This window comes from Uranotaenia lowii, chromosome 2 (genome assembly GCF_029784155.1).
Source record: "Uranotaenia lowii strain MFRU-FL chromosome 2, ASM2978415v1, whole genome shotgun sequence".
NCBI lineage: Eukaryota > Metazoa > Arthropoda > Insecta > Diptera > Culicidae > Uranotaenia > Uranotaenia lowii.
The window spans coordinates 27,964,567-27,985,140 of record NC_073692.1 but is presented as its reverse complement, the minus strand read 5'-3'; the positions used below and the strand labels follow the sequence as shown (position 1 = coordinate 27,985,140).

The following is a 20,574-nucleotide window of genomic DNA, read 5'->3' as shown; positions in this document are numbered from 1 at the left end:
GTGACCGAAATTTGTCGTTTGAATCTGACGCTGCTGCTGCTATTTCGTTGGTTTCGATAAATGCTCGGCATTACCTGATCTCCTATCTGGCAGGCGATAACAACTTCCGGCATGCCACGGGGGTAACTTCAGTTTAGGAAAATATATAAACCGGCAGCATTCGCCATTACTGAAAACGAAAAAAAAACTTAACTTCTCTTGGATGATCGAACAGTTTCAGGTACAAAACACAAATTATTTTACATACCTGATAAACCTTTGGAAATGTTTAACAAACACCGCCTTTTGTGCGCTGGGTTTTTGGAGCAGCAGCCGTCGGCATCTGATTTTTTTCCCCGGCAATATGACCCAGATCCGAACTTAGCTTTGATGAACGAAATTTCCACTTACGTCGCACAAATCGTCCGTTTTTCTTCCTGAAGCAGCTTGCTGTAACCGTACCATCCGATGATGGCCATTTTCGAACCGAAATTCTAACCCGAAATTCTAAAAACTTACTTCGGAAAATCCGAAGCGAGAGCAAAATCTAAACAACACCAGCAAAATTCTACCATTTTGACAGATGTGTTCATTCGGTCACTCACCTAGAGTGAACCTCTGTCACTTTACCCACAACGACTCCGGGAATAAGGTGACAAATCTCACGGTGACTCGAGGTGAGGTGACAATCGTCACCTCATGCGCGGCGCAGAATAAGGGCCAAGGTGTTCTATCACGGGAATTGTCCCAAGATAAGTGAAACAGTGAAAATTGTAACGAGAGCAAATAAAAAAGTTTATAAAATTTCAATGTTTTACCGTGAAATTTCAACATTTGTCTCAATATTACCCTCCGGAATTCAGATTTGGGAATCCTTACCTAATTTCCCTGATTTAGTACTTAAACAATCATATCACTGCATTTTTATGATTTTTTTCTGATTTTTCCCAAAATTTTCCAAGTAGGTCATTTTCACCCACTGGTACCTTAAAGCGCAACTACCTACTTTTAGGTTGTTGTGTTTTAACCTACTAGTAAGTTCCTGCACTGAAGTGGCGATTTACGTTAAAAGTACCTAGAGTGGGTTGTTTTTTCTGTCCGTGTAGAAAGCCGCCGTTCATTCAATTTCCAAAAAGGAAAACAAAATAAACACGCTTAAGTTAAAAGGTTGTATGTAGGACTAAATTTACCATATAAAACCCACATCGGAAAACTGTTACCGTCAAGCATCTATCTGCTCGAATAAATCACTACTGGCGAATCAAACGAGTTCCTTTTTTTTCAACATACAGCAAAACGATTTTTTTTTTCAACGGAAAGTGCCGCAAAAAAAGGATTTCATATTAAAACAAAAATTTATAATAAATTAAAATGTCTTTTGTTCGAAAGCATTTTCCTTTGCTTCCAAGATTTTTTCTTTTAAAAAATGATGCTATGATAAAAAAAAAAACAGTTTCATTTGATTCAAAGTTTTTTTCTTTTATCACAATATAATTTAGATTTAAATTTTAAAGTGTTTATTCATTGAACCATTTTCCAGTTATTCCAATAGGAAGAAATATTTTCTGATGTTTATTTATTTGTTTCTTCCTACAAGGAATTTTAAATAAAAAATCTACAAATGAAGCGCTCGTGATCAGAGGGATGCAAGTGCCTAAATGATAGTTTCACGCCTTCAAAGTCTCGATTTTTCATAATGTTATATTTTTCGAATTCGAGCAGTTTTAAAATTCAATCGAAAAAGTGTTCAAAAATTATTAAAAATTCGAGTTTTGTACGATGAAACATTGGAAACATGAATCGTTAGGTATACTTAACTCAGATTGGATGATTTAGAGACTTGCGCCCCTCTGATCCTGAGGGCCTCAAATGACCTGACCGCTGGATTTGGAGCCGTGTCATCTTTCGCAACTTACACCTCGTTTGAGGCATCCAAGGACTTCAGAAAAAAACCATCCGTTGGCAATTCTCTTGCAAGTCAAATCTATATATATTTTTTGAAGAAACCATTTCATGAAGTGAAAAACATTTTTCTTCGGTTAAAAAAAGTTTATTTTATTTCAAAGGAAATAAGCAATTGAACCATTCATTTAGATTCAAATAATTTGTTTAAAATCAAAGTCCAAAAAAAGTTTTACTTCAGTTTGGTTTTCGTACAAAAGCCTAGTTACTCTGTGGAATGGTCAAACTTGTGAGGATGGAACCTGTGTTGGTCCTGCTAAAAAAATTAGAAGACCGTAGAAGAATGACCGTAGATTTGAGTGAAATTGGAGTACAGGCTATTGGTTTCACACATATGGGAAATTGTATAAATCGTGATTGCGAGCGCACCCAAAGCTTATAAATTCGAAATAAATAGCTTATTTAGTAGCCAACAGGCTTTTGCTTTCGTACTTTAACAAGCTGTTCTTTCAAAATAACTCTTAAATACCAACCTTTTTTTTCAATCGTCTACAGCATGATTTTTATTTTTATTCATCAAAGCGGTAATCATTGAGGATCCTGAATCACGCATCGTTTCCAATCCATGTTCGTTCAACCGATGTTGCTTAAACTCCGCAAACTTATCGTAGCCTTCAGCACATACCTCGCACGTGTACAGCTTTTCTTTGGTGTGTATTCTCTCGTGTAATCTACGCTCACGATCCCTTATGAAGGATACAGGACAGTAGTTACATTGGAACGGTCTTATCCCCAAATGTACTTGTTTCTCGTGCATGTTCCGGTCACTGGCCTTGAGGTAGCGTTTCTCACAATGCCTGCACTGGTAGAGTTTTTCGTGCGTGTGACTGTTCATATGAGATTTGAAAATAGTTCGACTCGAGAAGGATTCCATGCATATGGTACATTTAAATAATTTCTCCGTAGCATGGACTGTGTTCATATGATCTTTAAGGACTCCTTTTCGTCTAAAACTACGTCCACATATATCGCAGGTGTAAGGTCTTGAAGTTTCATGTTGAATACTATGATTTCGTAAACCACTTATCGTCGTGAACGTTTTATCGCATTTTTCACACTGTATTGTGGCAACTGTTCCACATTTGCTACGCTCATGTTGCCTTAAATTGACCTTGGAAGCGTACTGCGCACCACATTCAAGGCAAATGAACTGATGTGTTTTATTTATTTTCCTATGACGCTCATATGCGTGCTTTGTTTCGAAACCTTTAAGGCAAATGCTGCAAACGAAAGCATTGGATTGACGACTCTGTGTATGTTTTATACGTAACAGATCGTGCACATCTCTCGCATGAGATTGCAGTTCTTCAAAAGAACAAAAATCATCAAAACATCTAGACAAACAACAAACGAAACTATTCTCCGTCCGTCTATTCGTTTGTTTATCTTGTTTAGAACTAGCTCCATGCTCTTCTGTTCTCGAAATATGTTTTAAAACATCGCATTTAATAGTTGTTTCGTAAAAACAATCAACCTGGCAACATTGGTAGGAGCACAGCTCATTTGATTCCGATAGACATATTTTGAATTTCTCATTACTTGTAAAGGACTCTATTGCCTCCGTATGATTGACTTCTGATAAAATATGATCAATGTAACTTGTTTCATCTTTTAACACCGAATCGCACAAACTACATACGTAGTAAATTAAATCCTTCATCGTTGGTTTGTGCTTCTGCAGTTTTGCCACATCAGCAAATATATGGTTACAATAGTCACATTGTAAATGGCTTCGTTCTAACGATTCTTCATTCATACCGTGGGCTTCCTGGTAATGTGTTTCCAATGATTGATGTTCTTCGAACAACTGTGAACAGATGCAACATTGCATGCCACGAGTAGAATACTTGCTATACTTTGGGAAGCTTTCAATTTTGGTTACTAACTCATTCATCGGGAGATATTCTTGGATACATTCAACCTCCTCTTCAACGTCAACTGATGACTTTGATTTTCCATCATAACCATCTAAATATTCAATTTCAAAATCGTCATAACTTTCAGAAAATTCTGAAGTTGCTTTTGAAACTTTATCGATATTACTAGCAATGATTTCATTGTCTACTACTTGATCTGGGCTTAAAATCGGAAGATTTGAATGATCAATTCTATTATCGTTTTTTTCATTCTCAAATTTTTTAGTCACCCGCATTCGACGAAAGCTTTTATCAGATTGTTGGCAAATTTGTCGTAGTTTGTACGCCTGGTTAAGTTTCGTCAAACAATCGTGGCATATAACATGTGGCAGTTCATCATCTTCTGATACCTGGAACGAAATGCGGGATCATGAGGAAAGGATGTACCTGTACCGGTATGTATATTTTTGAAAACCTATGTTAACAAGTAAGGCTAAAAAGTTCGTTTTAGTTAATCTAATGACTTACCAAAACCTCCGTACAGTCAATGATCATGTTTGCAATCACTTCATCCACCGATTCGTTTATGTCGAATATTGAAGAGAATTGAATTGCAACACCGGAAGCACCATCGTCTTTCAAGTCCTTAGCCATACATACTCGGCAGCAGAAGTCCATCGCTATATGCGGGATGCAAGTGGCTACATTTGGAAAAAAATTAATCTTTTTAAAGCATCAGAATTTGAATTGAAATAAACTTACCAAAAATTGCCGATTTCCACAAGGGCCCCAAGAAGTAAATCAAAAAGCGTAAACAAACGCAAGAATCAAACAAAAAATACACGTAAAAATGTACACCCAAAATAATTTTCACTTAAAAAATAAGTGACATCTGTAGTGAATTCTCGCCATACGTAATTTCATTTGAATTTTAAGTGATGGGTCAAGTGAATTCATTTAAGTGACCGGTCAAGTGAATTACACTATGACGTTCGAGTGAAATTTATCTGAATTTCTAAGTAAGTTTCTAATTAATTATCTCTCGCGTTTTTAAATAAAAGAACATTTATAGAAAACCACTTCGATTTCAAATACTTACATTACGCTTTCGCCATAAATTTATTGATTGGAAAACTCCATCATGATCCCAAGGTAGATCGGTTACTGCGGATAGTTCGACTTCTAAATCTTCCCTGCAGCAAACCAGAAAATCTGTCCAGTTCAATCCACAAGCTGAAACATAATAACACCTTTAAATAACTTTTTCTTATTATCTCTTTCATTGAAAATTGGATTTCTTGCAATATTTTTCCGTCGCAGTTATCCGAACGAAGGTTGACTGAAAAGCGGTTAGCGTGTAGAACTCCGACAGATTTTACACTGATTTGACAGGTCGCACAAATGAAAGAGTTCGCACTAATGTCGCAGTTATGAGTGCGCAGTCCAATTTAGTGCGCTGCGATTAATACATCACGTTTAACACAAACTACCGCCAAAATCGCCTAGTAAAGAGTTGGGAAAATCCAAATCCAGCATAAGCTTTAAACGCTGCTCTTTAGAATTTGCCATTTTGAACTCTGAAAATAAACACAATTACAACCCGACATTCACTTGAAATTCAAGTGATGGGTTAGTGAATATTTTTTCTCACTTCAAATTCAAGTGACGACTGAAGTGAATGTGGATGAATTCACTTGAAATTTAAGTGACTGCCAAGTGAAATGTATATGTCGCACTTGAATGGAAGAAAATCACTGGATCCTTGCTTTTAAGTGAAAAATCATGTGTATTTTAAGAGTGAATTTGGGTTCAGTGTAGATATGACAAAAGGTTTAATTAAAACTACACACAGAAAAATGTAGTGTTAGCCATCAGAGGGAGGGTGTTTGAAACAATAATATCATCTAAATGTGGTAGTTATAGCAAGGGTTAGTAAGGAAATGAGAGCTGATTTACAGTTAAAATGATTTCGAATGTTTTAATAATAATGAAAAATAAGCAAATGTGGAAATATCTGGAATTTAAGTAAAAGGGTTTAACAAACTTTTATTTACAATTCAAAATTGAAGCTTAATTTCCGTTCGTGTATTGACAAAGGGACGGTTTTAAAGTGAAGCGTGCATGCAACAACAACAACAAGGGAGAGATCATTCTATAAACGAAATTTGGCAAAGATAGTCACGTTTTAACGCGGGGTTAGAGGAAGGTCACTACAATGGCGCAGTCCAACAGCGAACCTAACCAGCCCTTAAATTGATACCAGAGCTGGCAACAATTCAAAAGGAATTCTTTAAATTATGCGAAATTTACTGTTTACGGCGTGAGTTCTCGAGAAGTTTGTGGCATCAAATAAAAGGGAAGTGTGAAATTGTAAGTACGCAGGGCACGGCCTTTTTGGAAATAATTGAACGGTAAGTTGTTTAATCTGTGGGACGACCACGACGAGATGACAAAAAAAAAAAAAGTAAAATTGAGAATGTTGTATGTATGTATGTATGGATCTGTTTGACTGGCAGAGAGTTTTATACTCTATATCACCACTACTTGTTTATATGTTGATTTTCGTTTTTTCGTAGGGATGCTCCTTTTTTTCATAATTTTCGATCATACTTTCTGTTTTTTAAATTTTCATGCGAGCTTTCTCTAGGAAACTGAGGATTTCCTTTAGTCTTGTTACTTCAAAATTTTGAATAATTTCGATCAGATTGGAATATCGATCCCAATCATAGTGATTCCTTATATGATTGAACTGAATGCATTTGAGGAGTGCATGCTCGGTGGTAAAATTCGTGTTGCATAGTTCGCACAATTTTGTGTCTCGAATTTTCATCACTCCTAAATAATAGGGTGAATAGTCATGGCCACTTAGTAAGCGATTCAAAGTGCGAATTTGAATGTTGCTTAGTTCGATATCCCAATACCAGGGTTTGGTAGAGAAATTTGATTGTAGTTCATAAAATTTGATTCCTTTACTTTCATTGTGCACCATGTTCCTGTACCATAAATTCGTGGATTCGAGTGATTCTGATTTGTATCTCATGTATGCATCATCGAGTCTCAGTTTGTTCTCGAGTAATATTGGTCCGTCTAATCCTTGTTTCGCTAGAACGTCTGCATGTTCATTTCCCTCTATTCCGACATGTGATGGTATCCATTGTATTTTTACATTTTTTGTTGTAGCTAGTGAGCATATGTCGTGCGTGACTTGATCAAATTTTTTGTTTGTTATGTCCCTTTTTAAAATTTTACAGGCCGACTGGGAATCGGTGAAAATTACAACTCCAGTTCTTTCTTCGTTGTGTATTTGTTCTAAAGCTACTCTTATAGCTAAAAGTTCTGCAGTTGCAATGTTAACATTATTTACTAAGGAAATGCTTATCTTTGTATCGGAAGAAGCGTCATAAATTCCAATGCCACATTTGTTCGTACTTTTAGAAGCATCAGTGTACCATTGGTCACGGTGACTATAATGGTTATTTATCATTTCTAGGGCCAGTTTTTTCATAACGATTGGAGATGTTTCATTCTTTTTCATTGTTGAGCCTATCATTTGATCTTCTATCTCGACTCTTATTTCTATTTCTGGTTTTGTTTCTGTGTATATCGTTTGAAATTCTTGTACGTTTTTAATGTAGATTCTTTCTAGAAAAGTGTACTTTACTTCACTTTGAACGTTGTCCAAATCTAAAGAGTGTAGTTGTTGTGCAATTAGATCGTTACGATGGATATGCAATGCAATACGTTTTTTTGCTAAATAGGTGCGTTTGAATGTCAGCGGTTCTTCTCCAGCTATTGCTGCTAGTGTGTTAATTGGTGTAGTTTTAGTACATCCTGTAGCAATTCTCAGACATTGTCTATTCGTTACTTCTAACATGTCACAATATTTCTTAGCTGTTCCTCCGTAGATTACTGCGCCGTAGTTCAGATAATTCCCGTACAAAGCTTTATGGTACAGCATCATCACTCTTGGTGTGCCACCATATCTTATACCACTGATTATTTTTAGCATGTTTTGTCTGTCCAACACATTTTGTTTAAGCGTTTTAACATGTATACCGTATCTGAGTGTCTGATCAAGTGTTATACCTAAATATTTGTAGCTCCTCACAGTTTCTAGGATTTCTCCTCCCATTCTTAAGTGGAGTTGTTTATCACTTTCTTTAAATAGCATTGCCTTTGTTTTTGAGCTATTAAGACGTAATCCTAACTCCGTAGCTTTTGTCATAAATCGGTTTATTTCTGATTGCATCTTTTTAATGGCTTTTTCTAAAGATTTTGCTTTGACAATTTTTAAAAAATCATCTGCAAACTGTAAAGTTGTTATATCTGGGTCAAGGTTTGTATTATGCAAAGAAGCTGTGTAAATATTGAATAAAACAGGTGACAATACATCGCCCTGTGGTACTCCAGTACAAATAGTTTGGCTGATAATTCCTTGATCGGTGTGAATGAGGGTTTTCCGGTTGTTTAAAAAGTTGTAGATCCATGTACATGTATCTTCGTTGAAACCATTTTGTATCATGATACTGTATAATTTATCAATGTCGACTGTGTTAAAAGCATTTGAAAAATCAAAGAAGACACCAATTGTGGTATAGTTGGCTCTTCGTGCTGCTTTGATTAGGTTTGTTGCATATGTAATACAATGTTCAGTAGACATACCTTTGCGAAAACCAAAAGATAAATCTGGGATGACATTGTTCTTTTCACACGTTTGTTGGATGTCTACTAATACTGCTGCATTTAATATTTTTACAACGGTTGGTAAAAGCGCTATAGGTCGGCTGGAACTTATTTCGTTTGGTGGTTTGTTGGGCTTCAATATAGGGATAATTTTTATTTCCTTTAGGTGATCGTCTAGAGTTGCTTTTTGCCACATTCCGTTTAACAATTCTATTATTTTTGTAACTGAATGTAGATCTAAATTTTTTAATGCATTATAGTTTATATAGTCTGTACCTGGTGATGATGTTGGGGATTTGTTTCTTATGAAGTTTTTCCAATGTCGATAGGTTAATATGGATGTTCTTGTATTGTTTGCTGGTGGGAGAGGTTCTCTGTAATTTGATGGGCCAAAGTTGCTGGTGAGAAACTGTGAAGCCATATCCTTGCAGGTGTTTATAGGATTGTTTTTAGGGTTGGTAACAGGGAGGAATTTTAATCGTCTAACGAGTTTCCAATTTTCATGTGAATTTCTAGGATCAATGGAGCTGGAGAGTTCTATCATTTTGTTTTTAATGTGTTCAAGTTTGGATTTCAAAAAAATAGCAGAAGATCTTTTCCAAAAAACTAGGTTTTCACTACTACAGCATTGATTGTAACTACGTAGTGCGTTTTGTTTTTGTTCATAGAGCTGTGACAACTCCGAGCTCCAGTAATATTTTGGTGTATGTTTGCTTATTTTTTTGTGTTTTTTAGTTATATTCTGGGAAAGTTTAGACAGATCTTTCAAGTCTTCGAATTCCCAGTGCTCAACCTGTGCCATTTCCTCCGATATTTTTTGTTTATCGTAGTAGTATTTTTGTTTACGGTTTATCCTTAAATCCAGACAGATCTCAATAAATAAGTGTCCACTTCCTCCGAAATTTTTATCAACAACTTTCCATTGAACCACATTAAATAAATTTAGGGAACACAACGTTAGATCTATAGCACTAGATCTTTGATTGGAAACTGGAGGAATGTAAGTTACAGCTCCGGTGTTCAATAATAATAAATTAGCTCCTATTATGGCATCATGTACAATTGTTCCTTTACCGTTTGATTCTTGGCATCCCCATATTACATTATGACTGTTAAAGTCACCTCCTACTACTACTTTACCGAATCTAGCTGTTTCGTTAAAGAGTGTTGTTATGGCGGTTTCTAAATTATCGTTTGATATTCTTGGGTTCACATAGACGACTACTAGAGCCAGATCTAATTTAGGTATGAATATTCCCAGCGTTTCAAAATCGTCTGTTGTTTGTAATTGAATGTTGTCAAATTTAAATTCCTCCTTCAAGAATATTGCTACTCCTCCATACCCGTCAGCACGGGGTGCCAGATGTCGATGATAGCCTTGAATATTCCATCGTAAAGTAGAAATCTGTTCTGGTTTGACCCAGATTTCCGAAAGCAATGCTGCATCATAGTTTTGGGTATACAGTTCGTGTGTTAGTTCGTTTTTGTTTCGAAATAAACTTTGAATATTTGCCTGTAACACCTTGAAATCGCCGGTGAACATTATTTGTCTCCTGCAGATCCTAGCATTTTATTTAATTCACCCAAGATGCAAGCTGATATTTCTCCTCCTTTTGTGCCATGTGGTTTCATAATAGTTTCTAATTTCATGCTAATTGTTGAAATTATTTGTTTCAGTTCTTCTTGTGATTGTTTTTTAATTGTTTCCTCAATTTCATTTTTAAACCTCTCTAGCTCTCCTGTTTTATACTTATTGAACATCCCTATGCCTCTTGTTTCCTCTTTTTCTTCTTCCATTTTACGTTTTTTGGCGAATTCGTTTTGATTTAATCCCAAAATACTAGCCACTCCTGGTACACTATCTGTTTCTACATTAAGTTTGTTTGGTTCTTTATTTTCTTTTTTAGATCTATTTCTCTTGTCGTTTGAACTCCACTCACTTCGCTTTGGTTGGAGTTGTTGTGGAAAACTACGCCCGCTAGCTGCAACTCTGGAGTATGATTCTGCAATTGTTGGAAAATCTTCTGTAGTCCTCAAAACGTCAAACATATTTTCAGTTGGAACCTCGTAGTACTGCCTTGCCTCCTGGTAAGTCATGCATTTCTTGGCCATTATTGCCTGTAAGTCGTTTTCTTTCTTCCATCTAGGACACACTCTATCAGTCGTCTTATGATTAGAATTTGGACAGTACAAACATTTTAAAACGTTACAAGAATTTTCTGTCGAGTGTTCTACAGCGCATGACATACATTTTTCAATCAACGCTTTACAATTTTTGGACAAGTGGTTATAACGAAGACATTTAAAACAGATTATCGGTTTTCTAATGTACGGTTGGACTTTGTGTATCACAGAATATATACTGATGTTATTTGGCAAAGTATTAGTACGGAAAACTACACCCATTTTATACGTGGGTTCCTTTTTCTTGTCTTTATAGCGATGCATACGAAAAACGGAATCTATTTCTGCTTTGGCCTTGATAAAGTGTTTTACTTCTTCGTCTTTCATTTCAAGTGGTATACCAGAAATAACTCCTGTCACCGTGACGAATTGTTTTGGAACATAAGATTTGAATCCCTGTAGATTTAGATTCTGGCAATTTGCCAATCTATTGGCATCTTTAATATTCCCTACGTACACTGTTACTTTGTTTCTAGCTGTCTTCCTGATATCATCGATACATTTGTCAAAACCATTTTGGTGTAGCATTATTCCTATTTGTAACCTGTTAACAACTTTTCGTTTTTCTACATCTGTGTTCTCTACTATTACGCGATACGGACGGCAATCCCCATTTTGGTAATTGTAGTTTTTAAATGTTTTTCTACTTGCTGCGTCGACGTGATCCTTTCCTCTGCTAGTTGTTTCCATGTCTTCTTCCATCCTTTCTTGTCCTGGATTTAGTGTCGGTTGATTGAGGTTAAGTACTGATGCTGCTCCATCTGGAGCAGCATCCTCGCCACTCATCTTAGTACGGTCACTTATTTATCACAGAAGGTATACTTGTGAATTTATCGCTAAAATTATCACAGTTCTTCTTAATAATAATGACAATACAACAGTTTAAAATAGCCAAAAATCCAAATTGAAAAAACGAGCATCCACACTCTTTCAATGTAAACATTGGAATCAAATTGAGAATGTTGATGTTTGTGTGTGCGAGTGAATTCATCGAATTTCATACTTCGAATCCATCTCCAACCAAATTATGCACTGTAAAAAAAAAAACTAATATTATTTACATGAGATGCGAAACAAAAGCAAAATTTATACTCATCCGTTTAAGAAGTACATGAATCCAAATAATACCCAGGAGAATTGTTTCGAGTGGCCTTTATCGTGATTAACTCAACCGATCAAATACAGGCTTGTGAATTATCAAAATAGAATTTAGCTATTAGAAACTTACATCTATCGAAAAATAAAACAATTTAGTTCCATGTTAAAAAAATCATGAAAACCATGATTTTAATGTTCAGTCTAAACATCGCTTGCATTAAAAATATATATATGACTAAATAACACTTTTTTAAAAAAGGACTACAATGAAAGGTTGTAAAACAAGCACATAAAAATTAAAAAAAAAACGCTACTTTATTAGTAAGTTTCTAAAATTTATACGCGAATTAAAAAAAAACCATTCTTTTTATCTCGGTGTACAAATGATACCAGTTACCAGAATCCATCTACTGGAGTGTTTGGTGGTTTTTTTCTGTTTACAATCAATTATGTTTTTGAAAATGAAAAGAAAGGAACGCCCGCATACAAAAAGACCATATCTCAAACAGTCCATACGATTCATCTACTCCTCCAGAAAAAGTGAATGTCCCTGTAAACGTTGTTATTATGTTTGACTTTACTTCGACTACAATAAGAACGAAACATGAACGTTCATGTGAAAAGTGATGGTATCTGAAACGGTGAATGAACGGTTTGAACGATTCACTTTAATATTTTTTCTAATCGTAAAAATGATCTCAAACCGTTACCCGTACCGTCCATGGCTTATGTCACACTCATGTAAAAAAGTGACCGAAACGCGAGACAAAGATGCCAGATGGTTTAGCAAATAAAAAAACATATTTATGAGTTTATGAAAATTTCTTTAAATAATAGTATTAATTTTGCTGAATTGAATTTAAAATGGTGTCACCGAACTGAACAAAAATGAAATGTGATGTGCAACTTTAAAATCACCCTCCGCTCGTTTCAACACACCATCATTTTCTTATGATCTTCCTATAATCTTAAAATTTTGAAATATTCTTCCTCAAAGAATATAGTGCCCTTAGTGCTCTAATTATTAATAATTATCGAAAGATACTAACGGTAATTAACTTTCGTAATTACTTTTGCTTTTCTGTGTACGACACATTGCAATTTCTGTGAAATGCAGGGAATATATTTAATAACTTTTTCATTTTTATATGAGGTTTTTGTTAATCCTTATAAGGACCTGCGGTAGTTTTGCTCGGGAAAAAAAAAACAAAATATTCTCATGATTTATTTCACAAATACAATTGAGTTTTAAACTTGAATGAATTTTCAATTTTGGTTTGTGCGACTGTTTTTTAATTAATAATTATTTCATTTAAAAAAAACATCATGAACATGAAAAATTTTAAAGTATGAACCGTTTTGAATAGAGAAATTTAAAAAAAAATAAATGGATTATCTCGACTCAGCACATTTGGGAAAATAAAAATAATTATATGGAAAATCGACAACACTTCCAAAACGAGATGAAAACGATAAAAACAAACATGCCTACGAAGAAGTTGCGTGCTTGATTCGTTCGGAAGTACGAAAATAAATTTGTTCGCGATCGTGGTCCGTGGCCGACTTTACCGGATTTTGTTTCCCTATTCAACAGCCAATTCGGTCTTTTGGCTTACTGGACGGTGTCGCTGCTTCATCCTTCCAAACTTCCAACATACTGGGAGGTGGAAAATCTACGCCAGGAATCTGAAGTAGCAGAAGTTGCGGTTGTTTTTCAGGTGGGTGAAGTTGTTTTTTGTTTAGTTTTAACGACTGCGTGAAGCTGAAGTGGTTTTTAATTGTTTTTTGTTGTATTACAGTGACTACAGAGTACAGATTCTGAACGGCTGTACTGAGCTACCTGCTGCAGAGCAGTCCACTACGGAAGGTGTAAAATAGTCCAGTTATGGAGCCGGTTTTAAAGCAGCCACCGAGAGAAACCTGCAGGACGAGCAAAAACCGTCTGTTCCCAAGAAGAATATTGATATTCATAAGAATCATCAAGTGAAAATATGTATTAAAAATTATGTCCTGACTAATAAATGAAAAAAACAAAATGGCATATTACCTTTACTAGAAACGTACTTGGGTCCTTTGATGACTGTCTGTGGTACCGTATACATAACCATTTCTCTAGTAGTTTTGTAACAGTTTTAAACGGTTAAGATTTACTAGCAAACGGTTTGAAAAACAGTTTATAAAAAGCAAACGATTTGTATTATGTTTTTTATTGTTCTGGTTGGTGTAAGCGAAGCGTTGGAAGAACGTTATATGAAATCGTTTTAGCCGTTTTCTATTATAACAGCAACCACAATAGTTCGATAAGCTGATAACTTTATCTGATTGTGTTTCATCAACTGTAAACAAACTGTTTGTAGAAGAGTTCCTCCATATAAGTGGTTTAACAGTTTTTAACAGTTACATAACCTAACGACATATTCAAAATACAATCAATTTGGAATTCACGATTCATGGAATGTATTTTACAATTTAAATAATTGTTTGCTAAATGTTTTTTACACTTCGTTGAATCGTCGTTTGACTGTTTCTAAAATCGTTTCATTACCATCCTCATTTATGCGGGCGTAGAGTTATTCTTTCCCTATTTAATTACTACCTCCGTTCACATATACAGAAAATTGAAAATGGATAGAAGCTTAAAAGATATGGAAATGGATATTTGCATGTAGCGGTAAGTCTACGCACTTAATGCTAAAACCATTTAGGACGATAGTGATCAAAATTCGTCGCATCGATTCTCTTTGCAGGTTTTACGTTTTACGTTTGTGATAATGCGATTTAACGCGATGCAGGAGAAACATTTACACCAAACAATCTGATTAGTTATAGTGCGGAAGTTTTGAAAACATCGGTACTTTCCTTAATGTCGGGTTCGAGCACTACTGCCACAGTTCTATCAGGAACTGTCTGTTGAAGAAAATGATAATATTGGTATGTACCTGTTTCAACCAATTCTGGTTTAAATATTTTTATTTTTAGGTCAATTTCTCTTAATTTCAAGTTTTTCAACCTGATAAAAATAAAATTTGGTGAATATTTAGAAGTTGATTGAGAAATGATGCTCAGAATGCCCTGAGGAGGTCTTTCTTAAAAAAAGTAAACTCTAACTAAAGCAGAGTGATACTACGAACCACTATCCGAACTTGAGAAATGTAGATTAATGTATGTGATTATTATTTAAACCGACTAAGTAACAAACTTATAATCGGTCGATCGGTAATCACGCCACTAAGGTTGTCGAATACTAGGGGTAGCAACAAATGGTTTGTTTCTTAAAATAAACTGAAGGGGAATAGGAGCAAATATCTCTTGTGTGAACAAAGCAATTTGATTTGATAGGACGTCACAGGCACAGCAAGCAAAACGATCTACCTAACAGGTGCGTCTTAAAAAAAAAAAAATTTAGATTAAAATATTTTTATCGATAACTCTGTTATCAAACTTCTTAAATGCGGTACTTATAAGTGATGTTGAACCTAATCAGCAAGGAATAAGAGAATCACTTTTGCAAACATGCCTCTTGGAATTTTGATCATCATGAATGAAGGTGACCACGTCGTCAATGTGTATGATGAAATTGTATTAAATTGAAATTACAATTATAATAACTGATCTCTCTTCGATTATTGAATGAATCTTTTGCAATGTACATTACATTACATCAAGGTAAAATAACTTTAACGACCCTTTTCTTACTTACACAAAGTTGAAAGGAATACACTCGGTACAACTAGCTGTGCATTGAATGTCAGACAGATTTTCAGATCGTTTATCTGTTTAACAATAAAACTTCGAGAGTCTTTTTCACGGGCAACGGATTAAACCAAAGTAGGGCGTTTCGATGAAGTCATCTGATTAAAAAAAAAAATAAGAAAAGAAGGAAGTCAAAGGTTCACTAAAAGTACGTTTCAGTCACTTATTAGAGAGGTTGAGGTTATGTTGGTCAAATGACTATTATCTAATTAAGGGTTTGGTTGATCACGGATTGGATGACGGTTTATCACTTGACAGTTAATTAGGGAAACCAAGATGACGTGAAAATTTGCATGTCCAACATGCATGAATAGAATAATAATTAAAATAAAACTCGTTTCGAAAAATTTAACTAGAATGAGTTATTTTTTGAGATGCTACGATGAATAATGTGGAATAAAGGAAGCAATAAATTCATTCGAAAAGTCATGAATCGAGTAATGATTTAGTTATGAAATGCAATGATGGAAAATGTTGAATATAGAGTGGAATGATGAAATGCGTTGAATAAATAAGCAATCAAAAGACAACTTGCGAGAGGTCAAGTTCAGATCGATTCATGCGAGAGGTCATGAATCGGATTATGACTGATAATCAAATGATATGCAATGATGAATAACAATCAAAAGACAACTTGCGAGAGGTCAAGTTCAGTTCGATTCATGCGAGAGGTCATGAATCGGATTATGATTGAATTATGAAATGATATGCAATGATAAATAACAATCAAAAGACAACTTGCGAGAGGTCAAGTTCAGTTCGATTCATGCGAGAGGTCATGAATCGGATTATGATTGAATTACGAAATGACATGCAATGATAAAAAACAATCAAAAGACAACTTGCGAGAGGTCAAGTTCAGTTCGATTCATGCGAGAGGTCATGAATCGGATTATGATTGAATTATGAAATGATATGCAATGATAGATAACAATCAAAAGACAACTTGCGAGAGGTCAAGTTCTGTTCGATTCATGCGAGAGGTCATGAATCGGATTATGATTGAGTTATGATATGATATGCAATGATAAATAGCAATCAAAAGACAACTTGTGACAGGTCAAGTGATGGGTTATGGATTATATAATAAAATGCAAAGATGAAAAATGTCGAATAAAGAATTGAATGATAAGAAAGAGTCGAATAAAAAGCTGAATGGCAAAATGCATAGAATAAAGAAAGCTAAAAAAAAAAATTTTTTTTGAGTCACTGATCAAATTGAGTTAGAAAATAAAATTAAAGAAAAAAAAAAGTTTAATAAAGAGTTGAATGATAAGAAAGGCGTTGAATTTAAGGTTGAATGTTTGTAGTGAAAATCAATAAAGAATGCAAAAAAAAACAACTTGCGAGAGGTTCAGTTCAGTTCGATTGATGCGTGATGAATCGGATCATGATTGAGTTATGAAATGAAATACAATAATGAAAAACGTTAAATAAAGAGTGAAATGATGAAAAGCGTCGAACAAAGAGTTGAATGGTACATAACGTTGATCAAAGAAATCAATCAAAAGAAAATATGCGAGGGGTCATGTTCATTTCAATTCATGCTAGAAATCATGAATCTAATAAACACAACAATCGATCGCTACTTAAAAAAAAAACCTTAAAATAACGGCAAATTATAAATGATTGAAAAAATAACAACTTTTAAGAGCACTGCTGATTTAAATATAGGCGATAATAAACATTTCCTGGAAATAAAAAAAAAAAAACAATAGCTTTTTCATTGAAAAGGTGAAAGATAAAATCGTTTGAGCTTATTTTACTCTTCCTGCCGGTTAAATACTTCTACGATCCTTTTTCATTATATTTCGTCACTATAGTAAGAAGAATCAACAAAAAGTTTTGATTAGAGTACAGGAGAAGGCGAATGTGGTAGTTATAGCAAGGGTTAGTAAGGAAATGAGAGCTGATTTACAGTTAAAATGATTTCGAATGTTTTAATAATAATGAAAAATAAGCAAATGTGGAAATATCTGGAATTTAAGTAAAAGGGTTTAACAAACTATTATTTACAATTCAAAATTGAAGCTTAATTTCCGTTCGTGTATTGACAAAGGGACGGTTTTAAAGTGAAGCGTGCATGCAACAACAACAACAAGGGAGAGATCATTCTATAAACGAAATTTGGCAAAGATAGTCACGTTTTAACGCGGGGTTAGAGGAAGGTCACAGACAATATTTGAAGTAAAAAGATGGAGGTCATTTCCACGATCAGCCTCACTTTGCACAATATAGATTCAAAAATTTCAACTATAGTTTAATAAATAATTGTTATCAATCTGAAAATAAAAACAAAAACTTTTTCTCTGAGTGTAAAAAATTAAGAACAAAATGGACTTGGCAACCTTGCCTCCAGGTAAAGTCAATAAAATAATATAATTAAATAATAATAAAATAATTAAACTGGCACCCTTCGAAGCGTTTAAATCCGCGCTGCAGCATTCTTTTGATCGTTGGGCTGAAACGGCTAGTTAAAATTGATTCTTTTTTCAAATTTCTTCAGGTCATCGAATTTAACTAGTGGGTACCCTTAAAGGCCAGGTACTGCCAAACTATAGGTAATTCTAGAACGGTTATTTATTTTGACAGGAAAAGTTCCGATGGCCCAGTTTAACTACATCAACGAGCTCAATAATATCCTCACCATGGACGGGGAACTGACGAAAGGCCCCGCGCCCCGATGGCAGAAGAAGCTGGACATGTCAGCCGCGTCCACCAGTTTCAATGCCACCGGATCGATGAACACCTCCCGGCACAAGCTGTCCATGTCCTTCAGCAACAGCCAACAGCAGATACCTGCCGGAACGCTTAGCGGTGAGTGGATTGTTTTTATTATAGCTAACCATAAAAAAAGACGAACCCAACACTTTGCTAGGTTAACGATATTCGAACGGACGAAAGCACAGAAATAGAAAAAAAAATTGAACAAATTAGTATGCATGCCGGTCAACTAACAAGTTTTTTTTTGAAAAATATGTAGTTCGTATAGTTTTGCAGTTTAAATTATCTTCAATTTTTTTGAATAATGATCGTTCAACTATAAATTCCTGTGCAGGTAAAACGCCCAAAAAGCATAGCGGTTCCGGATCGAAAACATCCCCGGGAAAAACGACAAAGGGTCAAACGCCCAGCCAAAAGCTACCATCCGGGGGAGATCGTTTCATTCCGAACCGAGCAACGACGGACTTCGATTTGGGGCACTTTATTGTGAAACAAAGCGAAGCTAAGAAGGAGACCCAAGAGCAGGAGGGGGGAAGTGGCGGTGAAGAGGCCCAGGGAAGTGGCAGTCCACGAAACTCCGAGCGAATCAAGATTCTGTCGGAAGCCATGAAAGGATGTGATATTAGCCGGAAACGGGTACTATCGTACCAAGTCAAAGCTCCAGCAGCGCCAGATGGACACATGAATCCTCTCAAAGTGGTTTATTCGGTCAAAACACCCATGTCCACAAAAAGTGGATCCCGTTTTATTCCGAACGCCCCGGAGAGAATTTTGGACGCCCCGGACATCATCAACGATTATTATTTGAACCTGATGGACTGGAGTGGCGATAATGTTGTCGCCGTAGCGCTAGGGTCTTCCGTTTATCTTTGGAATGCTGCAACCGGTAACATTGAAATCTTGTATGAGAATGAAGGCAGCGACCATGCATGTGCCTTGGGTTGGATCCAGGTGAGTATAAACGCGTTGAAAATGTATATGTGTACATCAATTATCTCCCAACTGTTAAACATTTCATTTTGCTTTTAGGAAGGCCATATCCTCGCAGTGGGAACCAGTACTGGAACGGTAGAACTGTGGGACTGTGAACATATGAAACGTCTCCGTGTGATGGACGGTCACGTGGGGCGCGTTGGGGTACTTGCATGGAATTCCTATATTGTTTGTTCGGGCAGCCGGGACGCTTCTATCATAAATCATGATGTGCGATCTCGTGATCACAGCGTCGCAGTTCTTCGTAGCCATACTCAAGAGGTGTGCGGATTGAAATGGTCAACCGATGGGAAATATCTGGCCAGCGGAGGGAACGACAATATGGTGCACGTTTGGAGTGCAGCCAACGGAGCTACTCACACAAATGCTGATCCCATTTTTGCGTTCAATCAGCACCAGGCAGCCGTCCGGGCACTTGCCTGGTGCCCGTGGCAGCCTCACGTTTTGGCCAGTGGTGGGGGAACTGCGGATCGCTGCATTAAATTTTGGAATGTTAACAATGGTCAAATCATCAACTCTGTAGACACTAAGTCTCAAGTTTGTGGTTTGCTTTTTTCGAAGAACTACAAAGAACTCATCTCGGCTCACGGTTACGTGAACAATCAGCTCACTGTATGGAAGTATCCATCGATGACTAAACAAATCGATTTGCTCGGTCACACGGGACGCGTACTGCAGATAGCTATGTCTCCGGACGGAAGCACTGTGATGAGCGCTGGCGCGGATGAAACGCTTAGACTGTGGAACTGCTTCCAGCCGGATCCGCTACTGACGAAAAAAGAAAAATCTGCTACCCGAGAGAAACCAAGTTTACTGAAGCAAAGCATTCGATAGCTATCCCTGAGCTAGTGGTTTCCCATTGTGATTAATACCTATAGGATCAGCACTAGCGCAATCTTTTACGTTTTTATTTTTTGTGTTTTATGTTTCTCAATGCATTACGTGCTGCAATTTTAGCAGCAATGTGTTAGCTGTATTCGTATTTCAACTTCAACCGTTCGAATTTTAAATCAATAAAGACTGCAATCTAGACGATTAATACGTTCTGCGTTTTTTTAGTTAATTCATTTTGCCAATTTTACCACCCACTATCAAAACGAAAAAAAAAAATAGTTTGTGCTGACTAATGAAACTTCAGAAAGCACATTTCTATTTAAGTTTCATATTTATGTTAAGCTTCGCTGTGCCAATGTAATAACTTGACTAGAATAGGTATGAAATTGCCTTTCTTGTGAACGTAGATGTGCTGAATTTTCTAATTACGAACTACATAACTCCGCACAAGTGCAAGTTTGGCCACAACAAGGCAGTTTAGAATTCCGCATGTATTTAGTAAATCATA

General features: G+C 35.8%; 2 protein-coding genes across 6 annotated transcripts; one reads left to right on the top strand and one right to left on the bottom strand.

Annotated features, from left to right (window-relative positions):
* Positions 1-2,206: 2,206 nt before the first annotated feature.
* Positions 2,207-5,698, bottom strand: LOC129748756 (oocyte zinc finger protein XlCOF6-like). Of its 3 annotated transcripts, XM_055743491.1 has the most exons (4): positions 5,288-5,698; positions 4,560-5,030; positions 4,326-4,498; positions 2,207-4,207 (listed from the first exon to the last, which is right to left on the bottom strand). In XM_055743491.1, exons 3-4 carry the CDS (start codon positions 4,473-4,475, stop codon positions 2,423-2,425), a joined length of 1,935 nt encoding a protein of 644 aa, XP_055599466.1. In that variant the 5' UTR covers positions 4,476-4,498; positions 4,560-5,030; positions 5,288-5,698; the 3' UTR covers positions 2,207-2,422. The 3 variants fall into 3 exon arrangements, with proteins under 3 accessions (XP_055599466.1, XP_055599467.1, XP_055599468.1); XM_055743492.1 differs by having other exon boundaries at positions 4,326-5,698; XM_055743493.1 differs by lacking the exons at positions 4,560-5,030; positions 5,288-5,698 and having other exon boundaries at positions 2,207-4,272; positions 4,326-4,439.
* Positions 5,699-17,928: 12,230 nt separating this feature from the next.
* LOC129748760 (cell division cycle protein 20 homolog) lies at positions 17,929-20,273 on the top strand. Of its 3 annotated transcripts, none has more exons than XM_055743499.1 (4): positions 17,929-18,038; positions 18,108-18,332; positions 18,574-19,190; positions 19,269-20,273. In XM_055743499.1, the coding sequence occupies exons 2-4, from the start codon at positions 18,119-18,121 to the stop codon at positions 20,064-20,066; spliced, it is 1,629 nt and encodes a 542-aa protein (XP_055599474.1). In that variant the 5' UTR covers positions 17,929-18,038; positions 18,108-18,118; the 3' UTR covers positions 20,067-20,273. The 3 variants fall into 3 exon arrangements, with proteins under 3 accessions (XP_055599474.1, XP_055599475.1, XP_055599476.1); XM_055743500.1 differs by having other exon boundaries at positions 18,024-18,042; XM_055743501.1 differs by lacking the exon at positions 17,929-18,038 and having other exon boundaries at positions 18,089-18,332.
* The last annotated feature ends 301 nt before the right edge of the window (positions 20,274-20,574 follow it).

Excerpts from the sequence above, each read along its gene's own strand:
- LOC129748756 (XM_055743492.1), bottom strand. The coding sequence starts at position 4,475 with ATGGACTTCTGCTGCCGAGTATGTATGGCTAAGGACTTGAAAGACGAT. Across the intron at positions 4,208-4,325 it reads TTGACTGTACGGAGGTTTTG|GTATCAGAAGATGATGAACT; the intron begins GTAAGTCATTAG and ends ATTTCGTTCCAG.
- LOC129748760 (XM_055743499.1), top strand. The coding sequence starts at position 18,119 with ATGGCCCAGTTTAACTACATCAACGAGCTCAATAATATCCTCACCATG. Across the intron at positions 18,333-18,573 it reads ACCTGCCGGAACGCTTAGCG|GTAAAACGCCCAAAAAGCAT; the intron begins GTGAGTGGATTG and ends ATTCCTGTGCAG. Across the intron at positions 19,191-19,268 it reads GTGCCTTGGGTTGGATCCAG|GAAGGCCATATCCTCGCAGT; the intron begins GTGAGTATAAAC and ends TTTTGCTTTTAG.